The 21,838-nt window shown below is 36.2% G+C and overlaps 1 protein-coding gene across 5 annotated transcripts in view; it reads left to right on the top strand.

The window, feature by feature from the left end:
• ADGRB3 (adhesion G protein-coupled receptor B3) overlaps positions 1 to 21,838 on the top strand; it is a 724,811-nt gene that overhangs the window by 686,962 nt on the left and 16,011 nt on the right. For 4 of the 5 annotated variants that reach the window (XM_080665754.1, XM_080665751.1, XM_080665755.1 and 1 more), the window contains 3 exons: positions 42 to 81; positions 4,090 to 4,733; positions 13,789 to 13,824. In XM_080665754.1, coding sequence (XP_080521880.1) covers positions 42 to 81; positions 4,090 to 4,733; positions 13,789 to 13,824 — 720 coding nt within the window. The remainder of the gene's footprint in view (positions 1 to 41; positions 82 to 4,089; positions 4,734 to 13,788; positions 13,825 to 21,838) is intronic. The other variant, XM_080665753.1, reaches the window with a different exon arrangement.

The raw sequence follows: 21,838 nt of genomic DNA, 5'->3' as shown, positions 1-21,838 counted from the left end.
TATTAAATGATGATTCTATGCTTCATTATTTTTTGTTACAGACAGACTTTGAAAAGGATGTAGACATTGCTTGTCGGTCAGGTAAGAATATTTGGATTTTGAAACTATAATCATTAGAGGTATTAAATCATTTTCATGGATTTTTTATTTTAAAGAAAATGCTGTGATTTGTGTATCACATGTTTGTGTGGTGAATAGAACAGAATATTCAGAGTTCTATTCATAAATAAAGTCCTTCAAATAGAAATATTGTATTGTAATAGCAGAACGGGGGTGGGGAGGGAATGAGAGAGAGAAACTAGAAATGATTGATTGGGAGCACCGTGACAGCAGAAAAGCATTGACTTGAAGATGTAAGCCCTCCCATTCCATTACTGGTCGTCAGGCCAATCTAGTCTCTCTGTGTCTATTTCATCACCTATGGAATGTGGGTGGGTGTTTGTTGTAAGGATGAAATGACCCCGTGTGTATGTGTATCATAGCCATTGTTGTTCTATTTCTGGAGGGAACAAGAGAAACCATGCAGTACACCCTGCCCTATAGTACTGGTGTCTCATTGACGCTGTCTGTGATGGTTGTCTCTGCCTGTGGCTAAACTCTCACCTAGAGTAGATGACTCAAGGATTGTAAAGGAATCCACATTTTACTTTTTGGATGACTCCAGTTGTTGAAATGTTCCTTTATATTAGGAAAAAAATATACCTGACTTTACCTTTTATTCATTAGCTTTATTGTTGCCTCTAGAACAAGAGTGGATAGTTACTTCATCAAAATATCCCAATATTTGAGAACAAATATCATTTAGCCCAATCTAAGTCATTTTTCTCCAGGCTAAACAAACCATGGTTCCATATCCATTCCTCAGAGCATCTTCCCAGGCAGGCATGGTGTGCCTGGTAACCCCCAATTTGTTAATAATTTTAAATTATGGTGCCCAAATGTATCCAGGATTTATCACAGTTGGCTCTTTACTAATGCTATCTACATGTGCATCTGATTACATAGCAGCTGGTACTATATTAGTATCACCTCGTTGTCATCTAAAATGCCCACCACATGCAGACTACATCTAAGTGTAGTTTTCAGATTCAACTTATAACTTTCAGCCATCTATGCAGAGTCTGAGATCACAGAGTTGTCATAATCACAATATGAGAGATTAGTCTCATAGTCTCACTCCTGAGTATCATCATAGCAAATCAGGGTAACTGTCATTATTCGGTAACCCATGGTGGACCTGTGTGGGCTATCAGGAATCACCCTATTCTGTTTAATATCTAACAAAATATTTCTAAGACACAGTAGTTGATTTCAAAAGTTTGCCATTTCCCTCTGGAAAATTGATAAAACATTTTCCCTTGCTTTATCCATTTTCCATAATGTCTCAAAGATCACTAGCCATGGTGCCAGGTTTCACATCTGTGTTCCAAGGTGGAGTGTGATTTGTCTGGGTCTGGAAGCCTGAATTTAATTCCTATTTACCTATCTTCAATTTAGTTTCCTTTGTACTTCTTTTGGTGTATTCTTCACAGCCCTCCTTGTTAGAGAAGCAAAATAGGAGCAGTTTTGTCTTCCTTTATCAGCTATTAACATTAAACCAGTGGTTGTCAAAAGTGTGGTCCCCAGACGAAAAATGTTACCTGGGAACTTGTTAGAAATGGAAACTTTCAAGCCCTATCCTAGACCTGCTGTGTAAAGTAATCAGTGTTTTTACTTGCCAGCCAGGTAATTCTGATGCATTCAAACTAACACAGAGAACCACTATTTTAACCCATCCTAACCCAAGCTTTGGTCTCATTTCTTAAGTATTCATTTGTTCTCTTTTGTTAAATTACCTGTTTTTCCCCAGAATTCACTGCATTCTGAGGTTTAGTATTCCCAATACCATTATTTTATTTGAAAAGATTGTTTTGAATGTTTCCATTTTGAATGTTTCCATTTTCTGCCTGTGCCCATTTTATATGAGCTCATCAGGAATTTGCCTTTGAGTTTTTCTGTCCATGTTGAGGTATATTTGGTTTTAAAGTCTCAATGCATAGACTGAATAATCTTCCTCTAAGTTTAATTGAAATACACTTTCTCAAAGGGTGGATTATATATCTGATTGTGTAAGATATTCAGGTGTGTTTTGGTTTGTTTGCCTTTTACAACTTGAGTAATTTAAAAAGTCCATCACTTCAAAATCATGTTTGTAGGTGGTGTGGGTTTTTTATGTTGTATAATCAAATTTTGGATATCCATTTTAAGCAATTCGAAGAGGCTGACATTTATTTTATATAGAGTAGACACTACTTTATGAGAAGAGTTGTCTTTCCCCAAATATGTAAGATACATACATTTTCAATAAAGATGGCTATGCCATTTAATAAAAATGTGCTGACTATAACTATAAATCATATTAGTTATATAAAACTAAATAAATGGATCTTATACAAATGCATATTATAAAATCAATATTCAGTACTAAGATTTCCTTTATAATATATTCATAAAAGTATAGCATTTGTATGTTCTTAATGCAACATGATAGGTTCTTATAATTAGCCTTTAAATTTTACTGCTATAAATTTTAGATTAAATTTTATATACATTTAAGGGTTAAAAAGTATTCTTCCATGAATAAGAAGACTTTTAAAAGTATTTTATTTAAAATATCATTAAGCCTATTAATTTAATGTACTTTGCCCTTTAGTATTTTCATGTAAATTGTTTCTGGCAACCACAATTTATTACCAGTCTATTATTTTAAGAGGTTTGGAAATAATTCTTTTAAATTAAATTATTCTAATACAAAAGTCACAACCAAATTGTGGGTTTAATAAAAAACATGTAGATGTCACATGATTTTTTGTGTCTAAAATAAAGAGACCTAATGTAATAATTAAATACAGTATCTTTAAAGATAAAAGACATTACATGAATGATGCATGTTTTGAAATAATTTTGAAGGCTTCTTTTCTTTGTAATAGAGAAGCACATTCCTAATCTATTTTTCAACCTCTGCTTTAGTGCACAATGATTATCATGCTATTTGATAACAATAGACCTGAAACCTCTCAAGCAGAGACAATAAGCCAAGTACTTTACAGTTTCTCTGCCAAATGACATTTTCAGTGACGATGCTCTGCTTTGTAGATAGGGCAGCATTAGGTGTACACATTGAGTCAACTCGCACACGATGCTGTTCTGTGTGCTTTCAAGATCCAAATTACCAAGAATATTTCTTCAGACTTTCATTCTTTTATACCTCAGGACTAAAGTTTTTCACAACTAAGCGTGCTTTGAGTCATTCCGCCTCTATTGTGCATAAAATATGGCTTTCTTTTTGTAGAGGCAGGAAACATGAAAATATAGTTTAATAAATAATTCTGAACTTTTTCATTGAGTATTTGGTTTGCTTTATGTATTCATTTTCTTCCCTCTCTTACTGTAAGTTATCATGCATTTTTAATTTTTTTCTAGGTTGTTATTTTTCAGGTTTAAAATGAAATGGAAGCTCAGACAGTTTGTTTCCTTGCTTAAACTCAGCAATTTTAGTACCCCCTGAAGGGCATTCTAGCATATGGATTGATCTTGTAAAAAGAATTCCTTTTCCTACATGGAACTGAAGATGATAAATACTTTTGAATCCTGCATCTACCTTGACCACAATGCTCGTTAACTTTCAACATGAATAATTGTTGCAGGGATTTCTGATGCTGTAGGATGAATTCTTATTGATTACTACCTCTTTAAAGAAGTGTTTTAATGATTACAACTTTAAAAGCCTTTACAAAAATAGCCATATTTATGTGAAATATATCCATAATGTTATAAAACCCTATGCAGCAGAGTTGTTAATGGACTGAGATTTTTGAAAGTCCATTAATCAACTTTGAGATATGCTTTAGCCATAGGCTACCTGAGATCTATGCGAGTGTATCAAAATCAATAAAGCGTGATTAAGTAATATGGACCATGTACAAACAGTAGATATGTAATTTTTAAAATATTAGCTTTTCATTTTATTAAGGAAATAGTTTAGTAGAAAGAGGACAGGATACAATAAAGAAAAGTAGACATGCATAACTTTCATATTTGAATTCACAGTTCTTCATAAGGATATTGGTCCTTGCCGAGCAGCAACAATAACAGGGACACTCTCCAGGATTTCTTTAAATGATGATGAAGAAGAAAAGGGAACAAACCCCGAAGAGCTAAGCTATTCAACATTGCCTGGAAATGTCATTTCTAAAGTCATTATCCAGCAACCCACGGGTCTGCACATGCCCATGAGTATGAATGAGCTGGGCAATCAATGTTTGAAAAAAGAGAACAGTGAATTGCGGAGAACTGTGTACTTGTGTACAGATGATAATTTGAGAGGGGCTGATATGGATATAGTCCATCCTCAAGAAAGAATGATGGAAAGTGACTACATTGTGATGCCCAGAAGTTCTGTAAATACCCAGCCATCAATGAAAGAGGAAAGCAAAATGAATATTGGTATGGAAACCCTGCCACATGAAAGGCTATTGCACTACAAAGTAAATCCTGAGTTCAACATGAATCCCCCTGTTATGGACCAGTTCAATATGAACTTAGATCAGCATCTCGCACCCCAGGAACATATGCAGAATTTACCCTTTGAGCCCCGCACAGCAGTGAAGAATTTCATGGCCACCGAGTTGGATGATAATGCAGGACTATCGAGAAGTGAAACTGGATCGACTATATCAATGAGTTCTTTAGAGGTAAGCAATAGAATAAACTTTTTCTTGGCCCTTGAAACATAAAGATCGATGTGATCCTGGACAGAGAGATTAGAGTCACATTACCTTTTGCAGTTATGTATCCATAAGAATTTTTGGCATGTTTGGATTAGAATAGTCTGAATGTATGTTTTTTTCCAGTAGTGCATCAGAATCCTCTTTCTCAAGATCTTGTTTTTAAAAAGGAACCCTCTATATTAAAAAAGATACCTAGAAGTCATAATTCTTCATAAACCAAGTAGAGCACTTATAAGGAAAAACCCCAGAAGACCCTCCTGACATTTCTCAGGTACTAAAGGTCTTTTGGTGGTTAAAGAAGTTTCTGGATAGCACTACAAACTTAAACCAATTCTGGATTTTCTGTGTGAGGGCAGCTGTTAAAAATAACAAAATTGGACTGTGACTACCATTACACTGATTATAAACTATTACTGTGTTAGATCAGTGTATCTCAGAGTAAATGTTTTGCTTTTCACTCTTACAGAATAATGACCACTAAAATTTTTGGTCTTTAATTGTGACCTCTCAGGAGGGATATAAATTGAACAGGCTAAGAGTCAGGACTCAGGGGTAACAACATGGCCTTTGTAAAAAAGCAAGCTCCTCTCAGTTTCTTTTCTACCCATAAAGTAAGTAGACAATAGTCAACAATGATCAAAATCATTCATATTGTATTATAGTTAATCAAGTAAGATCTAAGGAATATGTCTTCTGTTTTATGTGTGACTTTTTTATCCTTTTTCTTAAAGTTTTGTTGTAAAGTCACTGCTGATATATTTACATGTGTTCAGTATACAATGTGATATATGTATGCACTCTTTTATATGTATTACTCACTTTTTAAATCTGAGGTTATTTCATAAGACATTATAATTCGTTACCTACCCTTTCCCTCAGAAGTGTGCTGACAATCATATGTTCTGGTGTTCCAAAGTGCCCAGAGGCAACTATCTCTTCCTTCACCCCACAAAGTCATGTCTTCTAGGTTGAAACAAAGAGAGATCCCGAAAGACCAGAGTAACTTGGTGAGTGGTATTATTTTGAGGTTTTTCCAAACTGAATCAAGGAAATTTTAGACCAAAATGAGAATGTATACAGGATTTCAAATAAACTCCTAAATTCTAGATCAATCTTAAATGGAATGGGATTTCTGAGGAGAATCATCCTTCAGAACCAAAGGCATAGGGCACTGAGGCCAAGTTCACTGCAGAGTGCCTGGCTGGAGCAGCCTCTAACAGAAGCATTCCCTCACTCTGAATTAGCAGAATAGCAGCTGTTTCTCTAGGCTAACTTGATATAATAACCTAACATCATAAATAAGCATAATTCAGATGCACTACTGGAAAAATCATGACCATATGTAGTCTTCTGTTTAGAATGGCTCTTTAGATGTGCTAAAAGGGTAAGGATGGAATTACATTGAATATTTTACTTGTTATAAAAATACTTTACATTTAAAAGCCTAAAAATCTTTCTGTGTTTGATGTTGTACAGGTTGTGTATACTTGAACAATAGACGGTTCAGTTTGTAATTTTTCTAAGTCTCCATATCCTTATTATTAAGTACAGCTGTGATTCAGCCAAAAGATCTGCATTTAAATGACTTGGAGATCACAAGGTTTGTATCTTGAGAAGGACGAAAATTCAGGATTCAGAATGAAAAGTCAATACCTCATTTTCATTCTTTAGAAGAGTTTCATAGTTAGTCTAATAGTTAGGAATTGCTTATAGTAACCATTTTAGGAGACAGTTAGCTGAAAGAAAATATATAGATGTGGGAATAGATAATAAAAATTAGCATTTATATAGCATCTTTCATTAGCAGAGCCTCAAATCACCTTAAAAACATGAATTAATCTTCACAACACTTCCGTGCAATGGATAAGTTGTTATAATCCTTAAAGTCATTTGTTCAAGGTTACAGAGAAAGTGTATAGCAAACCCTGGAATAGAATCATTCTGTCCTGATCAATTTTACAACTTTCTAAAGAGACAGCCTGAGAGTAACTATAAAGTTCACTTAACCCTGATTGACACTTGCTCTTAGAGTGGATAAAGACATGGAGTGGATCAAGTGTAGGTGTATATAACTTCAGATTTTGGAGACAGGACTGTGATCCATGATAATAAAGTCAGTGGTATGGCTTTCTTAATGAGCAGAGAGATGCATTGTCAATAGTTGTCAACTCTGCTAGCCTGTATCTGTAGGACCAACCAGGGGGGAAGATTATATTCTGACAACAGAGAAAAATCAGAAATATAACTAGAGTACCTGCGTGGAAAGTGGGGGTTAATAATAAATAGCCAGGGAGGAGACAAGTCTTAGGAGACAATGTGAAGATGAAAGTAGGTAGGTATGTGGATGACATGAGGCCTAGGCCATAGAACAATTTGAGTCTTGTCCCCCTCTGAGTGAGAAAGGAGACTGCAGCCACAGGGATGGTCATATTTTCAAGGCTGTACTAAAAAGATGTTATTAATTCAGGATGTTTCCTCTAGAGGAGTGGGTGCTCACAAATTACCCAGGTGGGAAGTGATGAGAGAAAGAGCAGGGTAAAAGCTACCAAATGTAGCACAGAATGCAGTATTAGAGAGGAGAAAAGAGGAAAGCCAAAGAATGGGTGAGTGGGTGAAAGTATTTATTCAAATAAGCAGGAGGCAACATAAAAAGAGGGAGGCTCCCCAATCCCGAAGGCAGTGCCAGCAGAAAAGACGCCAGCCTCCCGGGGAGTTTGCTCAGCTAACCCCTAATTATTAAGTGTAGAAAATATTATATGTGCATGAAGTTTCTTGGCATGAAAAATATTGTCTCCCTGCCTGGTATTACCTTGTTTTTTCTTATCTTCTATCTTCCAAACTGTATCCATTCCCAGAAAGGACTTGTTAAACAATTCTGAACAATTTAGATTTAGTTTCCACAATTATGGAATAATTACAATATTAATATGGTAGAATTTCTCACAATGGCTCTAATTGCTTTGCTTAAGGTTAAGAAAAATGAAATTATTACCAGCCCTTAAATTATTCACCTTCAATTAATTAACAAAATGTGTTGAGTGTGTAGTATGAACATAAAGCAAAAAGACTCGTTGCTATGGAAAAGTGGGAAGAAAAGAGGTATCATAGTTCTCAAACCACTGAAGACTATGAAATATAGTTTAAACCTTATAGTGTGGTTCTGTTTATTTTTAAAAAAAAATATAGGTATTATCAGTGTTAAGATAGGTCAGTAGTTGTTTTGAATCATTGGAACACTGATACATTTTTTCAACAGCTTGTAGCTGTTAGATCTAGATAGTAAACATGTCCTCATCCAGATGTCTTCCCAATTTGCCTGCATGTCCTGAGCTGTTTGGCACATGATCTATTCTTCATCCTTTTCTCCTGTATCACTCAGAGTTGATACAGGCTTCTGAGTCTTTGAGTTCTGGCCAGTGAGAAGACTACCGATAGGAAAGACAAGAGAGAGATTGAAGGTGGGGGAGAAGAGAGAATCCCAGGATATTTCTCCCTGCTCTCTCTGCTTTTGGCAGCACCTGTGTCTCTTTAGCTACAGTTCCAGAGTGTTTCTACCCGGTCCCTGGGCTCAGGTCACTGTGCCATCTCCCTTTTGTCTATCCAGCCTGGCTGGGCACAGTGGCTTCTCTTGCTAATATCTAGGTTACCTCATGGTCCCTTATATGCCTACTCATCTCCTTATCGCTCAAATTCTTATGAAACACATTAAGTGGCTTCTGCTATTCCTGTGACAAATCTTGCCTTAAGTTCTATTATTAATAAAGAAATCCTTAATAGCTAATCAGAGGTAGCTAGATTACAAAATGATTTTTATCAAAAACAAAGCTCCAGTTTTGTCCATTTATATATAAACTTAGCTATATATTTGAAAACATGTCAAATAATCTCTCGCAATTTAAGTAGGTGAAAAGGGCCACCATTCTTAAGCTAAATTTTTGTATCCCCATTTTCCTCTAGACATGAACTGTAGGGTTCTCAGCATAATGGTTTTCAGAGATAAAACATTTTAGATATAATGTCACATCACAGGTGCCTCCATATGGCTGGTGTGAGGATCAAATTAGATAATGTATGTGCAAACCCTTTGAAAATTGTAAGGAGTGCTTCAGATGGGAGGTTGTGTTATTATTTTACTACCATTACACTTGGAATGTCTGTGAAGAGGCTTGAATGCTGTTCTAAATCGATATTCAGGATATTAGACAAAATGTTATGGCCTCACTTGAGAAGTAGGAGACTGTCATGAATAGAAACCATCAGAACTGACATTTGCCAAAGCAAGTTTTTCCTTTTGTAAATTCTTTTCTCATATGGCTGTGGAGAAAAGAAGCCTTAGCCTTCTTTAGTGTTTTGGTTTTACTACTGAATTAGGGAATTTTATCTTCTGTGCTGGAACACAAACAAAATTAGCTTAAATAAAAGTCATTTTTATCAGGTTTTATATTCACAGATATTATAAACAGATTATTAAAGCTTTCTCTCTGAGTGAAAAACTTTGTAAGAGAATCTTTAATAGCAGTCACATTGCATTTATTAGTCAGTGGAATATATTCCTCACTGAATATTCTAGTGTCCTGTCCAGCTTAATTTGCGGTGATACAAACAATGAAGTATTCCCTTTGATTCTACAAGAACTACATATGGAGCGATGCCTCTATGCATATACTCACCAAATATTGCTCAGAGTAGCCTTGTACCAGCCTGCATTTTTTTCTCTTCTATTAGTGATAAGCCTGGTTTCCTAAAAATTGTCTTGATTCTCTTGGCTGTCAATTGATCTATTCATAATGGTTTTTTGTCATCCACCTACTTCTCCAAATTCTCTCAGAGTATTCCTGAGGGAAAAAAAACAACAAAAAACACCCAAACAAGTCTCATTCTTTTGGATTTGTTCACCTGCCACAGTGCGCCGCCTCAATCATTTATCAATAATTTTGTGAATCTGTGCTTTTGTGCCAGGCCCTCTGCTAGATGTTGAGGATATAAAAGTGATCAAAACAGATGGGGATCCTGCCCGTGTGGTAGAGATAATTAACCTTTAACAAATAAATCATCTAAAACTATGTAGTCTTCTGAGAAATAATTGTGGAATGTGAAGGAGAGACTTCTTTATCTAAGGTGGTCTGGGGAGCCTTCTGAAGTATAAAGCGTTTCAGATTAAAAAAAAAAAAAAAGCAAGTGCAGACGTACTGAGTTAAGAGAGCTTGGAATATTCTCATAGGATTAGAAGACCTTTGTAGCAGGGGGTGAGCTCCTTAAGATGAAGTTGGAATAGGAAAAAGAGCAGATTGTGCAGGGCCTTCTAAAACAATGGAAGCAAATGAGGATTGTCTTTATCATTTCTCTATCCATTGACCCCTTTGATGGATTGGAAGAGGAAGAATTAGGATCCTGTGGTTGGAGAAAAGGAACTGGAACAGAAAGCTGGAGGATAGTTAGGAGTCTACTGAAGTAATCCATAAAAGCGATACAAGTAGAGATGGAGGGAGTGGGTGGACCAAGAAGTATTTTGAAGGTAGAACAGATGGCACTTGATGATGGATTTGACATGCAAGATGAGGGACAGAAGGAAAAAAAAGGTGATTCCTCAGTTTCTAACTTGACCAATTAGATATCCAACTTTTTCCGTGATGAGGGGAAAAAAAAAAAAAACAGGAAGAAAGAGAGTGTTTGAAATTGAAATGATGGTATTTAAAATCATGGAATGGATTCTATTTTCCGGGAGAGAACTCCACAATACGAAGGCGGGGAAATGAGAAACAGCCAGCAAAGGAGATTTGAGAGGGATCCACAGCAAATAAGAGGGAGGGGAAAAAAAGGAAAAGCTGACCAATGTTGAGTGTTTTAATGAGGAAATGATTCACTTTCCAAATCTTCTGAAAGTCCAATGAGATGAGGACAGAAAACTGACCTTGAAAATTGACCAGACTGAAACTGAACAAATTGAACATTCCGATTTTCTCATCACACCACCAATCTTCCAGTGCCAGATATTTCTTTAAAGTAAATTAGATTTTGCAATAGGAGGTGAAGAAGTCAGCTGCTCTTTGTTAGGGTATCATTGCTCATAAACTATCCTATATTAGAATGGTTAAGTTCTTTTACTCAGCACTAATGTGTATATTGCCATCAGATTTTCTCTTTAAAGTATCATATTGCTATGTTTTTCCTTTAAAAAATAATTGACAAGTAAAAGTTAATCTGGTTACCTTGCTTTATGCTTAGAGAGCATCTCTGTCCACTGCTGTCAGTCTTGGATTAACAGGGTCCTCTAATGTTATTCTTGATGAGATCTAGTATCAATCTGCAAAATATAACAGGCATATTTGATACAAAATATTATCACTTGTACCACTGAGCAGTGAGTGAGAGCGTGGAGAAAACGCAAGGTTTGGAGTTACAAGACCTGAGTGTGAATCCCAACTCTTTTGCTCACTATCCAGGTGAAGCGGACAAGTTATTTTAACTTCTCTAGTCCTCAGTTCTCTCATTCATAAAATGGGGATAGTAAATAATACTTTCCCAACCATCTCACAGGACAGTTAGCATGTTCATATGTGAAAACACTTTATAAGCTATAAAAGGTTGAAATACTTGGTCAGTATTGTGGGGATATGAATATTTCACAAATTTTTACCTCTCTTGGGCTGTGAAAATTTGCCACATTTTCCCCACTCATTATTTAAAAAATGTATTTTATTGATTTTTTACAGAGAGGAAGGAAGAGGGATAGAGAGTTAGAAACATTGATGAGAGAGAAACATCAATCATCTGCCTCCTGCACACTCCCTACTGGGTATGTGCCTGCAACCAAGGTACATGTCCTTGACTGGAATCGAACCTGGGACCCTTGAGTCCGCAGGTTGACGCTCCATCCACTGAGCCAAACCAGTTAGAGCCACTCTCTCATTTTTAAGTCTTCACTGCTTTATTTCCCATCTTTAGGCTCTTTTGATAGAAATCTGCTTTATTTGTTTCTTAGTTAATCCCTCAAGGCTGCCTGTTCTGTTACATACCTTTATGTTAGAATTTAATTTTAGTAAATGTAAATGGAAGACAGGGTAATCTATTTGTAGGATTATATCCATTTTATTTTCCATATTTCACATTGACATAGTTGACATCTGCTCTAGGAAGTAGAATTCTCTGGTGTTTTTCTAGGTCCCCATCTTTTGTTCTTGTTCATAAGACATGGAGCCTTTAGCAACACAGCTTTGCACTCAGAAACAAAGAGGCAACAGAGAATTCCTCAATGTGTACAGCAGAAGGGCCTTTTACTCTCTAGCTAGCTGAACCTTTTTCATGAGATTTCACTGTTCAATTTTCAAATAGAACACAAAGCTCATGGCTAATGTTCTATAATAATTGCTTAAAACTAAGTGTTTCCCTACTTGGATCTGCTATATTAGGAAATAATTTTGCTTAATGTATACTTACAAAAAAATGTCCTGCTGAATCACAGTGCCAAGAAGGCAAAGCATCCAAGAGCCAAATGGGAACACTGACATTTAGTCTAGCATAGTGCAGTTAGATAACAACAGTGGCAGGGAGATGACAAAGGAGGTCTAGGTTAAATGCCTGCCCACTCACTTTCCTCCTTCCAGGATGTCACCAGGCTAGGCTAGGCTAATGCTGGGGACAAGGAGCAAAGGGACATTAATGTGCTGAGTTTCCATTTAATTTGACGGTACATGAAAACAGACTTCTCAATCCAGCTTCACCAAAATCAAATTATTTCAGAACTTTTCAACTTTTTTTTTTAACAACAAAATTATTGTTTTAGTATATTACCTTCTGTCTACTGTAACAAGCTTTGGGGAGTTGGTTACATAGGGAGGGTCTGGTTTTACTGTGACCATTTTAACGCTAGTGGCAGAAGGTTAGGCAGGTTTCTCAAAAAACTACGAGTGCCTTCCTGTCTCTACTAATGTTAATAGTTACAAGAGTCTCCCACCTCACTTGGATGTGATTCCTTGTTAAGTCTCTGTACTTAAGACTGTATATATTGGGAGAGGAGAAGAGGAAAAAATAAAACAAAAGTTTGTCCAAAGGTTTAAATATTTTTTACAACTGCCTGAATATTACTTGTTTTGATTATTTAATTTTTCCTGTTTCATCCCATTCCCTCCAAAAATAAAGACTCCCTCCCCCACAAAAACACCCTCTATTGGAAACATGCTTTGTACTATGAAAATTTGGAGGACCCTTTCTATTATTATTGGCCATCTCCTTTTATACACAGTCATCTTATGAGTCCAGCGACTTCTTGGAGCAGATGCTAAGAATACCCTTCCCTATGCTAATAAAATATCACATTAATTTCATTTTAATTATGTTTACTGATTTTTATCAGGCCTGCTGCCTAATTACTTTATTTTATTTATGCATATTTATCTCTATTATAGGAACTGCTTAACAGAGCTGGAGCCGTAGAGTAGCTCTGTGAGCTATTTATATCAATGTTTTGCTGGGGTGTGGACTATTTATTTGTTTTACTAAATTAGGATTAAAAACTTGACATCCTAAGGGAGGACCAACAATTAGAAGGACTTCCTCCCTCTAGTGGAGGAGTAAAAAAAAAAAACCAAGACATTTGTTGGTGAGATTCATATAGAACTTTGGAGTTTAGTTGGTATGAGGTCTTAAGATGTCTAGATGATTTTTCCTTCACTGCTTTTAATCCTTTATGTCTCCAAAGTAGTTTTACTGTACTAGACCTAAAATCTCCTTCAATATTGAAATTTTTGTGTGGCTTTTCAAAGAAAAATTTCACCTTTCTAAAAAATTAGAGTTAAGAGGTCAAGATGAGAAATATTTTTATATTCTTTTATATTACACATAATGTTACATTTTATATAATGTGTATAAAATAGTTTGAAATCATAAACATTTTCATATTATTTTTATGAGACGGCAATACTGATAAAGCAGGATTATTTTATTGAAAGTAATTTTTTTTCATTTCAATGACTAAATACAACTTTATTGGTTTTTCTTCTTTTAAAAAAATATCTAACAGAGAAGAAAATCACGATATTCAGACCTTGACTTTGAGGTAAGTTTCTAAGATTTTTTAAAAAAATACTTTTAATTACTTGAATTTAAAATTTATATATAATTACTTAAACACATTACTCTGTGCAGCTACGTGGAGGTTCTTTTCTAAATTAAATGAGAAGTGAAATATTTTTAATTTTTAATTAACACCTATACTATATTAATTATAGAAAAAAAATTTTAAAGCTCTAATTACTTTAAATATACTCTAAACAGAAATTTTCCAGACAAGTGAGGAATCATGTTATAAATGGCAACATATGTGGGTAACTTTTGGTAAGACCTGAACTTGGTCAATTCAGTTTGCTGGGAGGTGGGAATGTTCGTTCTTTAATATTTAAAACAATTATAAATGTTTTACTTCATGACAGCTGTAAGAGAGCCTGTGGGGATGCTTTGGCTGGTTAGCTAGGCTTTCTCTGGGATTTACTTGCCTTGTGTCTTGATTCTTATTATTTAGGTTCTCTCAGGTACATTCCAGATTCTTTTTTCCAATAGCAAGTGTAGGTTCAATGTGTGCCTGTGTTTAGTAAATGCCTTTTCACAGATATAAAGATGAAGATCTTCATTTTCCAATTTACATTGAATTTATATTGATGCTGCAATATCGATGCTAGAAATTACTGAAATCATGTCATTTGAGCAGTTTATGCAAAGCACAAAATTAATGATGTCTGAGTGTCACATAAAATGCACTTATGCATCTTGATAATTGGAGATGATTCATAGCCTGCTGACATAATTGGATATACTACATTATAAATTGCTCCAACATATTTGTGCTGTTGTGATGCTTACATAAAACATAATATTCTTAGCTGATATTCCTAAAACTGCGGGAGCCTCCTAGAACATGGCAACTCATAATTTAATCATTTCATTTACGTAAATGAATGTTGTTGCTCAGTAACGTACATGAGGTATCATAAATGAGATTTAATTGTTTTTATTTACTGCATTGGTAAACAAGGTCTGGTTTTACCCTGAATAGAGTAAAAAATACAGGTCTTTTTTTAGAAATATTTCAGTAGTATTTGTATAGGATACTAAATGATGATAAAGAATGTAATAGTTAGTACTGATGTGGCTCAATTGTAGCAACCTGACATGGGATGAATACTTTATTATATCCTAAGTTTTTAGGGCAAAAAGATAAGGACTATTAATTCAAAGAGAATAAATTCAGCAATCTTCACTTTTAAGTTCTTTAGTACCTTTTTGTTGTTAATTCTCACCTGAGGATATTTTTTTCCATTCAGACAGAGTGAAAGGGAGGGGGAGAGACAGACACATTGATTGGTCTGTCTCCCACATGTGCCCAGGCCAGGGATACAGCCTGCAACTGAGGTACATGCCCTTGACTGGAATTGAACCCAGAACCCTTCAGTCCTCGGGCTGACCCTGCAACCTCTGAGCCAAACCGGCTAGGGCTCTTGAAAGTACTTTTAAAGGGATAGCTACCCCGCCCCATTCTTCAGTTAGTCAAAAACAGAAGAGCATATTGTGTGTGTGTTGTATTTGGCCTAAAAGCAGTAAGTTGTTAGGGTAGTACACAAAGACAAGGAGGTGGGAATTAACCTACTGGCATCAGGGACAAAATATAATGAAAACCTAGATCAAAAATTAAGCTTCAGTGCAACCAGCCAAAGTTATATAATCTCAAGCACTGAAAAGAAATCTAGTCATACTGTGTCACTTAGAGCATTAGAAAAACTTCCTTTTTTTAATATATTCTCTATGGCAACTGGTAGCAGTTTCTTTAAGCTGATACTTCTTTCTCTGCTTAGTATACTATTCCAACATATAACATGGTATTTTCAAAACATATTGATGAAGAAATGTTGTAACATGACAACCCTGGATATTTTTTAGCTCTTTAATTGCTATAGTTATTGCATGATTGCAAAGGGCATCAAAATTTGGGGGAAAATAACTTTGAGCGATTGGTTTTTCTTTACAAACCATGTAGTAGCACTATTTCCCTTAGCCAATATACAACTTTAGTTCTGTGGCAGATCTCAAATTATAATCAGAAAAAAATTAAATGCTGATGAGCTGGAATACAATCTATTTGTACTTTGTGGATGGTCCTTGAAGAAATCTAAGTTAATTTAGGGTGCATGAATCAAACTTGTTTAAGTCAAGTTTCCTGATAGCTCTCTACCCATAAGCTTTACCACACAACGGCTAAGTTAGGCATTTTGCCACTGACAAACAAACTGCCTCCTGGACTCCTGAAAGCATTTCTCCTTCAGACTTTAGGCCTTACACATGCCAGAGAATCTATACAGGATAATACAACTCATATACCCATAAAACTCTTTGGCTAGTAAGCTCTATAGCTGAGAAAAGTCCCTTCCATGTAACCATCTCTAGGACAATACTGCATTCTTGGAATAAACAGAACAAAGTGTTGACTAGTCATAAAATGGTAGAACACTGGTTCTTGCTTCCTGGAAAACATACAGAAAATACCACACTGATATTCTGTGACCAAACCTCTTATTGGATCTGTATTCCCAGCTCCAAGCAGAGATTTGTAATATAGCGAACATTCAATAACTTTTTGCTTTAATAAAAAGTTAACCACGCTAGCCAGTTTGGCTCAATGGATAGAGTGTTGGCCTAAGGGCCAAAGGGTCCCAGGTTCGATTCCGGTCAAGGGCATGTACCTTGGTTGCAGGCTCCTCCTTGGGCTAGGCCCTGGTTGGGGCGCATGCAGGAGGCAACCAATGGATGTGTCTCTCTCACATCGATGTTTCTCTCCGTCTTTCCCTCTCTCTTCCACTCTCCCTAAAAATCAATGAAAAATATCCTTGGATGACGATTAACAAAAACAACAGTTAACCAACACTGTATCTAAACTGAGGCAGAGACCAGTATATGGATTGACAACTATGGAGGCGACACCTCAAAGATATCCACATCATATGTAACTCAAGGAGGTGAATGGCAGGTAGAAGTTGGCTAAGGTGTGATGACATGCTCAAGAAACAAGAAGCAAGTTATATGTCACTTGGAACCTATGCAAAAAAAGAATAGACAGAGGAGGTAATTTAGTAACCATATTGCAAAGAACTTATACCCCAAGAGAGGAAATTTTACCTGGTTTGTTACTAAAAGCTGCTAGGGCTTCTCTGTTTTATTTTGTTTTTTAGTGAGGCATGATTTTCTATGATCTGGTCTTGGAAAGATTAATATGGCAGTAATAGGAAGGATAGGTTGGAATAGGGTGAATGTGAAAGTTGAAATACAAATTAGAAAGTAACTAGTCCAGGTAAGAAATAATGAAGGTCCATTTCCTAGAAGTGATAGGATAAGAAGGGGATGGGTAGGTGGGTAGAGTTAAGATCTATGGAATTTGTCCTTGACTTTGCAGGCCTGAGCCTGGGTTTCTAGTACCATCAACAGATCCAGGGAAATTAAGAAGGCACCTCGTTAGGATGAGTTGCATTTAATACTATAGGAATAAGATGGCTAACAGTGTTAAATCAGAAATATTAGGCAAGTAGTTTAAATTTTCTGTATGGGTTGAGGATGAAGCTCAAATAATTCTTAGTAATATAAGTATAAACATCCATTCTGAAACTATAATGGACATTGTTTTCCATTCCATGCTAATTATTTATTTTCTCTTCCAAATATGGCAATAAACCTTGTCATATTCTTCTAGGGGAACCATGCAGGCTCTTAAAAACACCTTAGAATTTCACACATCACGTACCCCTTTTGCTTTTCAAACTGGAATGAGGTAAAGGTAAGCAGAAGGCACAAGGCAGCACAGATCTATATTAACCATGGCCTAACAGATCTTGGGGAAACATAGTCAAGTAAGATAAAACATTATTTTGTTATTTTAGATCACTATGAAGACAGGGAAACTATGGCATAAAATAGAGGTTTTCAATTTTTTTTCATCTCGTGACATAAACTAAATGCGGCATACCAAAAAATATATTTTTTGCTGATTGGATTTGTTCATACTGGATGGCTAATGTGTTGGCTGTTGTCATTTTTTTATTTGACAATCTAAGGGAAAAGCGGTTAGTGCTCCTGACTTACTAGTCAGATATTACATATTTCATGTTTTAATTACATATTTCATGTTTTAAAAGTTCTTTTGTCACACTGATTGAAAATTGCTGACATAGAAGATACATTTTATGTTAATTTCTAAATTAAAGCATATGAATCCTAAGAAACATCTAGGCCCCTCCCTGCTTTGTCCCTGACCCGACCCCCAGCAGTAAATGCACTGTTAGGCGATCAGTGCACATCCCCAAGGAAGGGTTTGAGCAGTGCAGTACCACGTTACATCTATCTCTTCTATATTACTAAATTTAAACTGCTGCAAAATTATTTGTAGCCAAGTATACTGTTGAGTGACAGTGACAAAATATATATGTATATATATTATGTGTGTGTGTGTGTATATATATATATATATATATATTCAGTTTTTCAGACCCTTATGTCTAGTTTCTTTTAGCCCTGGGTGCTATTTATTCAAATAGAAACATACTTGAAACCAGTGATACTATGTGAGGCAGTTCAAGTGGCTACATTGGGACTCTGGCCAAGGAAAGGTACATAAAACATTCTGTTCCCAACCAGCTTTAAAAATAAAGCTAAGATCCTGCTAACTTAGTGGTTGAGTGTTGACCCATGAACCCAGAGGTCATTGGTTAGATTCCAGGTCAGGGCACATGCCCAGGTTGCAGGCTCGATCCCTAGTAGGGGTTGTACAGGAGGCATTTGATAGATATTTCTATCTCTCTATCCCTCTCCCTTCCTGTCTCGCTAAAATCAAGCTAAATTTCTGCAATGTGTGTTGCTTCCATAACAAGAGTTTTGACATTCATTTCAGACTAGTATTAACAGCCACTCTGGATGGAAGCCTTATATGCAAAGCAGTAAAGAATAAAAATAGTCATAGGTTTAGAACAGTAAATATGGACAGTGGCAATAGAAGTGTATAAATTCCTAAGGCTGGTAAAGTTAATTCAGGCAAAGTGGTTTCTAATTCCTATCAGCACATGAGTTCCAGGCCCCATAATCTAAAGTTTATAGTCAGAAAATTATCCAACTTTTTCTGTTGGTAAAAGTCTGAATATAGTAATACCTATCTTATCCTGTGTAATTCAGACTTAAAGAAATCCCAACTCTATAATTCAATTTTTGAATTTAGAAGAGAGAACCTCTAAACTACTTTTATCAAACCTTCCTACAGGTCCTTTATGAGCCACTGGTAAGGAAAATATGGGAGAACAGTAGGATGAGAAGGAGAAGAAGGCAGGGTTCCTGCCTGGGGCAAAGGAAAAGAGTCTTCCTTCCAGTGGGGAAACCTCTTCAATAGGAAAGAAGGCCAGATTTATGATGGCCCTCCCTGTTACAGGCATCTTCCCTAGTCAATATGCCCATGCCATCTCATTCATTTAATTTATCCCATACACACTTATCCATCACCTGCTGAATGCCAAACACTGTGCTAGGTGTCAGGGATACTAAGTCACTGCCCAGAAGGTGTTCAGAGAGAAGATATGGAGACCAACCTTTCAAAAGATTAATGCAGACCTGCGGGATAGTTGCAGGTGATCAATATCCACAGAGTTTATGGGCTCCCAATAAAAAGCAGCTAACCCATCCTAGATTGTTTCATCTCCTTTTCCATCTGAGTGGGCATAATCACAGACTTGAGTAGTCCAAAGGAGGGTGCTCCTTGCATCTCTGGGATACATCTAAGATAGCAGCATGCACAGAAAACCGACTGTGGAATAGAATGAATTTCAGCTCTCTCACCACCTGTGTGAGCCTGAGAGCTTGACTGATCCTCTTGAGCTTCAGTCCCCTAATGAGTGAAATGAGATGAGGACTGCTACCACCCAGGGTCATTGTGAGGATTAAGAAAGACAATAATGGCTACATTGCTTAAGCGCCATGTCCATCACCGGTGACTGACACTATACTTTCCGTCCTGAAGACAAAACAGGCTGGGCGCTTAACGTGTTAAGTGGCTCTTATCTGGGTCTCCACTGATAAGTGACTTATATCCTTTTTTAAACCTTCAAAACAACCCTGCAAGGTTATTCTGACTACTAAAACTGGGGCTAAAGTATGATTGGATTTTGTGCCTCAGACCACACAACTTGAAAGTGATGGAATGAGATCTAAATCCAAGTTTGTCCAGACCTAGAGTTCTTAGATTTGACATAACCCTAGTATTTAATATAGGAGATTACCTGGGATATAGTAGATGCTCAAGATAGACAGATTGTTTACATCATGATGTTTTTTTAAAGAACAAATTCCATGAAAGTGCTTTACAGTTTTCTCTGATATCAACAATTAAAAGGCTGCAAAGAAGCACAAACCTTTCATGAGATAGTATTTTTTGTGCAGTTAGGGTATAGGTTCATACACAGCTTCAAAAAATGTTCAGTGATAATTTGAGTGCAAGGGAGCATTACCAATCCTTTATCTTTATTACTAGAGATGCCTTTAATAGCTGACAGGTATTGTAACTGAAGGAGTGTGAATTTTTTATATATTGCCAATTAAAATATATGTATTTAAGTAGAAGATCCATATGAGTTACAATTTCATCATTACAAAGTTTTAGAAAACTGAGTTCTAAATTGAGTTTTTCACAGAAGCCAATTTCTTTGGGACACAGGATGAGTCATAAAAGAAAAAGATAAACAAACCCTAAGATTAGTGAAAAAAAACAAACCACACAAAATAGCCATTAAAATGGACCAATAAAATTTATAAACATGCAAAATTCTCATTGGGTGGTTAAAACCATCAAAAGCATGAGTGCTATAAATAAATAATTATTCTGAGAAGTAAATAAGGGCAAACTTATTACTTGTTAAAACCACAGCTAAGTTTTTATCCTCAAACATTGCTGAGTTAGAAACTCTCCAATATTTTCTATGCTGCCAGCTTTCTTGGGAAATTTCCCCACTAAAAAACTGAAAGATACATTTTTGTGAACAGGAAGGAATCATGCCCATGACAGATACATGAGCTGTGGATTAGCAGTTCCAATGTGGTACTTCTGTCAGTGGTACCCAGCCGTGGGCAAACTACGGCCCGCGGGCCGGATCCGGCTGTTCTATCCGGTTCTCTTGCTCTCCCCTCCGCTCCTTTACTTTGAATTTATATTAGTTCACACAAACACTCCATCCATGCTTTTGTTCCGGCCCTCCGGTCCAGTTTAAGGACCCATTGTGGCCCTCGAGTAAAAAAGTTTGCCCACCCCTGCGACTAGGCCATCATTGCTATGGTGATTTCTGACTGCACCAAAGTGGGAATTTCAAATTAAAATGATTATCTGGCATGAAGATATATTTTCAATTACTGTTTTTTGGTAGGAAAGGCCCCAGATTGCAACATCCATTTGTTTGTTTCTACATTAATTTGAGTCCTTGAGCTTTAATATTCAGAGGAGCTCTCATGAACCTGTGTAGAACATTGCAAAATGCTTTTTGGTTATATAACATTGGTGTCTACCACATATATTTTGAGTATATTCTAAGCAATCCAGTTTCTCAAAATCCACTCAATTCAGAATCAGGTGCTGCCCATTCAGTCAGAATATGACTAGAAACACTCCAGTCAGCTAATGTATCCTCATTTCTATGATATATATTTGAGCCTTTGAATCATTAAACATGCTTTATCTAATAGAAATATTTGGTTGCGAGAGACAGAGTGTCTTTAACAAACAAAAGAGAACTTTGTTGGAGGGATATGAAAAAAATTCACCTCTTGGCCAGGGAACAGTAGGGGTCTTGATTCACATTTTCAATAGCATGGGAAAGTATAGCTAGTTCCCCAATGCAAAGTGACAATCCTCATGAGGTGAAAGATAAAAGAAAACTGCACGAAATCATATGCCCACCTTAAAACGGAAGTGCTGTGCTAATAATATCAACTATCTTAGAAGACAATGAGTTCCTTGTCTCTGGGAAAGGACAATCTCATTGAGGGAAGGGAATTTAGGTATA

Source organism: Plecotus auritus (genome assembly GCF_963455305.1).
Source record: "Plecotus auritus genome assembly, chromosome: 4".
In the NCBI taxonomy this organism is placed as follows: domain Eukaryota; kingdom Metazoa; phylum Chordata; class Mammalia; order Chiroptera; family Vespertilionidae; genus Plecotus; species Plecotus auritus.
Note: the sequence above shows the minus strand (reverse complement) of the source record. Positions and strands in the feature narration are given on the sequence as shown.